The 6000-nt window shown below is 40.0% G+C and overlaps 1 protein-coding gene across 7 annotated transcripts in view; it reads right to left on the bottom strand.

Moving 5' to 3' along the window:
• Positions 1 to 558: 558 nt before the first annotated feature.
• The window catches only part of TAF1 (TATA-box binding protein associated factor 1), a 70023-nt gene continuing 64581 nt past the window's right edge, over positions 559 to 6000 (bottom strand). For all 7 annotated transcript variants that reach the window (XM_070291790.1, XM_070291794.1, XM_070291791.1 and 4 more), the window contains 2 exons: positions 5438 to 5615; positions 559 to 2210 (listed from right to left, as the gene is read on the bottom strand). In XM_070291790.1, the coding sequence (XP_070147891.1) occupies positions 1991 to 2210; positions 5438 to 5615 (398 nt within the window). In that variant the 3' untranslated portion in view covers positions 559 to 1990. The remainder of the gene's footprint in view (positions 2211 to 5437; positions 5616 to 6000) is intronic.

Raw genomic sequence — 6000 nt, 5'->3', positions numbered from 1 at the left:
CTCCTGCATTGACAGGCAGGTTCTTTATATCACTAGCGCCACCTGGAAAGCCTGGTGGCTCAATAAATGCTGAATGAATGAATGAATCCCATGTACCCATCCAATCTCCTAAACCAAAATTCTGGAAGTCACCTTCCATTTTCCTTCTCCACTCCCAAATGCCAATTGGTCATCAAGTCCTGTTGACCTGTCCCCTAAATATCTTTCAAATTTACCCTCTTCCTCCCTATCCGAATGCCACAGTCCTAGTTCAACTATATTTGCCACCTTCCAAACCATTCTCCACACTACCACTGGAATTATTTTTTTGTAATTTTTATTACAAAAATAATATGTTCTTATAAAAATTCAAATACAGAAATAAAAGTACAATGCCCCACCCCATATACAAATAAACATATAGCCCCTTCCCCTCCAATTTCATTGCCCAGAGGTTAGCACTGTCAACCACTTTGTGTAAATCCTTTCAGACTTTTTCCTTTGCATATACAAGTATATATAAACACATATAAATATATACATGTGGTTTTATCATTTATAAAAATGGGATCACACTTGTTACACATGACTCTTCAATTTATTTCATTCAATATACTGAGAATTTCTAAAACACAAATCATATTTTATCACTCCACTAGCACATTTCATTCTCCACTAGCACATTCTCATTAATATAAAATTCACATTCATTAGCATCAAATTCAAAGCTCTTGATGATATGCTTCCTGTCCATCTTTCAGTCTCACCTAGAGCCATTCCAGCATGGAGGGACTGGAACATAAACCACCTTAAATCCTTTCTGGAACAAGGCAGGTACAAACAAACAAACAAACAAACAAGGAACACACTCTGCTATTTGCCATTTCTGGAGTTTGGCCTTTTCATTTCATGTGACACTCTGCCTGGACTTTTCCATCTGGCAAGCTCCTACTAATTCTTCAACAGTCAGCTTAAAAATTATCTCTAAGAAGACTTCCCTGACTTTTTCAGACATGACTGTTCCTCTATTTTCTCCTATGTTTTATATCTAGCTTAATTGCACTTATCTTACAGTACTGTAATGATTTATTAACATGTTTTGAATTTCACTCTCCCTCCCCCAATTTAATGGTGAGATCTTTCAATAAAAGGAATGTGTCTTATTTAATTTTGCATCCCAAGGAGCTGATAGAATGCTTATCATGGAGCAGATGCTTAACAAATCTGTTGAGGATTTTATGATTCTAGGAACATTTACTGAGTACCTATTCTGCACAGAACCATATCCTAAGCATGAAAAGAAACAGAAGACACAGTCTTTGCCCTAAAGAACTTACCATTTCCCTACCATTTCCCCTGGAGGGGGAGGGACGGAACACATTTACATGGCGACATATCATTTCTGACATATATGCTGTTTCAAAGATTTATCATTTATTTGCCTCCAATCCACTTAGGAACAAGGCATTGTATAATCAAATAAATAATAAATAAAGGGCAGTTCAGTTTGTCCAATAGGTTTATGGTTTTAGTGTGGTACAGAGTCCACCAGAACACAATTCTCTGTCCCAACAGGGGGCTGTCAATGGTTACAGCCTGCAAATTAGAAAACTGAGATGATATCATGCTTGGCAATTTTCTAATACATCAAGAGGACATAAAATTATTAGATATTTCATAATTTCTCTTCCTTCCCCAGGAACAAAATGATACCAAGAGCAATTAATAGAGTTAAGGAGAGCATTGCAGAAGGAGGAGAGTGCTCTCTTTTTGTTAGTGGTGGGGGAAGGGGGTTGCCTGGTTTTAAAACAAAGGGTGGCACTGCCCCAGGAAAATCAAAAGAGTTAATTTATTATCATTTACTTATTATTTTTTAAAAAGCTACAGTATTAATTAATTTGGTAGTTTCAGGATCAGACACTGTAACAAATAAATATAAACAAATGGGGGAAAGGTGAGCCACCTAGGCTGGAGAACAGGGAAGGCGGACCAAGGAGGCCGAAAGGAAGCCTCATTCATCAGAGTCCAAGTCACTGTCCCCAGCAATGGAGTGGAAATCCTCACTGTCCTCCTCGTCCTCTGACAGCTGGACCTGGCTTAGTACGCTCGGCCCAGAGCGTTGCTCTTCCTCCTCATCTTCTTCCTCCTCTGATACCTCATACCCACCGATGCTGCTGAAGCTTGTGTCTTGGGTGTTCGACTTGGGATCAGGCTCCTCATAGCTCCCATAACTGAGAAAAGAAACATGTCATCTCTCAAGCTCGGACACCATCCTCTAGCTGACCAGTCCCGTTCTCAGTGCCACCAAGGGATCAGCCCATCTCACCTCCCCTGGCCACTAAAATGATGGCTCTGGACTGTTCTATGGGTACCTGAGAAAAAAATGATCCTATTCTAAAACATCAACTTGCCAACTTCATATATGCAAGAATCTGAATGAAACTCCCCTACACCTGAACAACACACTGCTAGCTTACGTGACCATAAATGCTCTGATAAGCCTCGTAGGTTTGTTGACCACTTATAGCCTCACTCACCTACATATCCAATTAGTCAACAGTCCTAAAGATTCTACCTCTTCAATATATCTCACCTTTATCCCCATCTTTCCAGCCCTATTCTGCCTGCTTTGGCTTCATTCTTTGAGATCTCTGGCCTGCACCACTGTAAACAGTCTTCTTCCAGTCTTGCTCTCCCCAATTAATTTCTTCACATTTCTGCCAGAGTGCTCTTTATTTTTGTTTGTTTGTTTATTCTTAATTTTACTTTAAAAAAAATCACACAAGTAATGAACGTTTACTGGTTTTAAAAAAATTAGAATATACACCAGAAAAAAAAGAAAAAAATCACCAATAACTCTACTACCCAGAGATAATCTTTCAGTATATGACCTTCCAAATTTTTTCTATGCAGTTTACTTTGATGCTTAAACATTTTTTTTTTAATTTACAAAATTGGAATGCTCTATATACTCTTCAGGAATCTGCTTTTTCACTAACGTTTATAATGAACATCTTTCCATGTCAATAAACATACATCAATAGCATCATTTTAACAGCTGTGTGGTATTCCACTGTGTGGCTGTAACATGATTTATTTCAGTCTCTCACTAGAACATTTAACCTGTCTTCAATTATTCCACTATTAGAAACAATGCTGTGATAAACATCCTTGTACAAACATCTTGATGAAGGTTATTTTATTATTCCCATGGAATAACTCCCTAGATATGGAATTGAGAGGCCAAAAAGGATATGCATTTTTTAAGTTTCTGATTTGTAAGATAAATTGCTATACCTCTCTCACCTACCCCATTTTTTCAATTTCTATTACCAACCAGTGGTTTCTGAATGTCCTTTTACTCACATCTTTTCCAACACTGGGCATTATTATTCATTTTAATCTTTGCCCATCTGATAGGTAAAAAATTACATTCGGTTGTTTTATTGCATTTCTTTGATTCTTAGGGAAGCTAAGTTTTCATAATTTATTGGCCATTTGCATTTCTTCTGTGAATTAATTCATGGCTTCTGCCCATCTTTCTTCTGGGGTACAGAGCAATCTTTTTAAAATACAGATTTGATCATACTACTCTCATTCAATGTCTGCTCAAAATTATCAGGCCCTTCATGATTTGGTCCTTATCTACCTCTTTAAACTGTCTCTATTACACGGATCATGATGAAAAGCACCAACCACACTGAGCTACTTGTATTCTTGAGAAGTGTTTCATGTCTCTGTGTGTTCATACATGCTCTTCTTGGTCTCTGGAATGCCCTTCCCTTTCTTCTTCATTTAGCTAATTCCTACTCTGATTCAGCTTAGTTTCTCTAACCAGCTCCCCTACTCCACTCCTACCCGAGCCCCAGAAAAATCCTGTGGTTTCCTATCACAGCACTTTTCATGTTACACTGTGATCATCATCTGTTTGCCTGTTTTAGACTTCCCACTAAACTGAACTCCTTGAAGGAAGGGATAACATCCTAGTTGCTTTTGTACTTGTGACAAATATTTGCTCGATGAATTAAGACTCTTAACTGCTTGCCGGATGTGTGCTTAGTCGCTCAGTCATGTCTGACTCTGTAACTCCATGAACTGTAGGCCGCCAGGCTCCTCTGTCCATGGGGATTCTCCAGGCAAGAATACTGGAGTGGGTTGCCATGCCCTCCTCCAGGGGCTCTTCCCAACCCAGGGATTGAATCCCGGGTCTCCCTCATTGCTGGTGGACTCTTTATCGTCTGTGCCACCAGGGAAGCTTGCTGGATACCTTTGGCTTAGATGTATCATATGTATCTTAACATATCCAAAGACAAATTCATTTTTTGCCTCCTTTCCCACTCCATCTAATACCTGTATTCCCTCTTTCTTATGTCAATGACATTCGCATTCATTATGTATCTAATCTCCTTACCTCTTAAATCCAAATGATCTATCCTCTAAACAGCTCTTAAATATGTCCCTTCCCTTTCCTCCACTCCTAACAGATCCTAGTTGAATTTCTTATTATTGCCCTGAAAGTGAAAGTGAAGGCTGCTCAGTCATGTCTGACTCTTTGTGACCCCATGGAGTCCATGGCATTCTTTAGGCCAGAATACTGGAGTGGTTAGCCTTTCCCTTCTCCAGGGGATCGTTCCAACCCAGGGATCGAACCCAGGTCTCCCACATTGCAGGAGGATTCTTTACCAACTGAGCCACAAGGGAAGCCCAAGAATACTGGAATGGGTAGCCTATCCCTTCTCCAGCAGATCTTCCCAACCCAGGAATTGAACCAGGGTCTCCTGAATTGCAGGTGAATTCTTTACCAACTGAGCTATCAGGGAAGCCCAATCATTGCCCTAGAGTTATTTAACACATAAACTTGATGTTACTTTCTTTTCCTTAAAGTGATGATTCTCATTAACCACAATCCACATGTCTTAGCACACCAGTTAAGGTTCTCTAACGACATAATCCCTTGCTGCTTCTAGAGTCACAACTCCCAACAACTTCCCTTTGGTCTGAAATTTCTTTGCTATATTTCTGTGCCTTTGAACATACTGTTTCACCTCTAAGGATCTCCTCACCTGCTGCCACTTATATACTTAGTAGACTTCTATTCATCCTGTAAGGCCCAGTTCAAATGTCCCCTCATTTGTGACACTCCCTGATTACTCCAAGCAGAGTGAGACACTTCCTCCTCCTCAGTGTGACTTGGCACTTTGTACTAAACTTATGCTATATAGCTCTTCTCACACTGTATTGCAATGATTCTGTATCAGTCTCTACCACTAGACTGTGAGCTCCTCAAGGGCAGGATATGTCTTGCTCCTTTGTGTATCCCCAAGGGCCTAGCATAGTGCCTGGCCCTAGTAGGTGCTCAAGCAATGTTTGATGGATGAAAGTAATATGATGCTGGGCCCTCTGACATCACAGCTGAGCACTGATGCCACAGCCCCCGTAGCATGTTGCTATCGATTACCTGATATAGCTATCCTCCAAACCATGAGAAGCCTCCCCACCGTCTCCCTCATAGGACATCATGCTTTCTTCATTTTCCATGCCCATCCTTGTGTTTTCTTGAAGCATGCGGGGCTGTTTGGGTCTTATCCCACCAGATCCTACATCCGAGTCACTTCCACTTTCACTCAGCTGGATAGCTATGAAAAGAGAGAAATCCTGAGATAAGCTTGACAGAATTAACATCTTTGGCTTAGTCTTCCAGAACTAGTTAATCCCATACATCTACACAGGTATCTTGCCCGGACTCTTCACCTCAGAGGACTGCCTAGGGTCAACACTGACAAGATTTATAGTTCTGAAAATGAATTAAAAAACCATTTCAGTCCAATCTGTTTTTTTCCCCTATCATCTCCTTCTATATTCTTCCCCTACTATGGCAATTAATTCACAAAACATCTCTTTTTCTTAATTTTCTTTCCCTATTGCCACATATAACACATCTTTCTCATTTTTATCAAGTATTCAATCAAACTTGCTGCTTTGGCATTGCTTTTCTGACTATCATCTTTTTCCACCTATGCT

This window comes from Ovis canadensis, chromosome X (genome assembly GCF_042477335.2).
Source record: "Ovis canadensis isolate MfBH-ARS-UI-01 breed Bighorn chromosome X, ARS-UI_OviCan_v2, whole genome shotgun sequence".
Taxonomy (NCBI): domain Eukaryota; kingdom Metazoa; phylum Chordata; class Mammalia; order Artiodactyla; family Bovidae; genus Ovis; species Ovis canadensis.
This window is presented reverse-complemented; position numbering and strand designations above follow the sequence as displayed.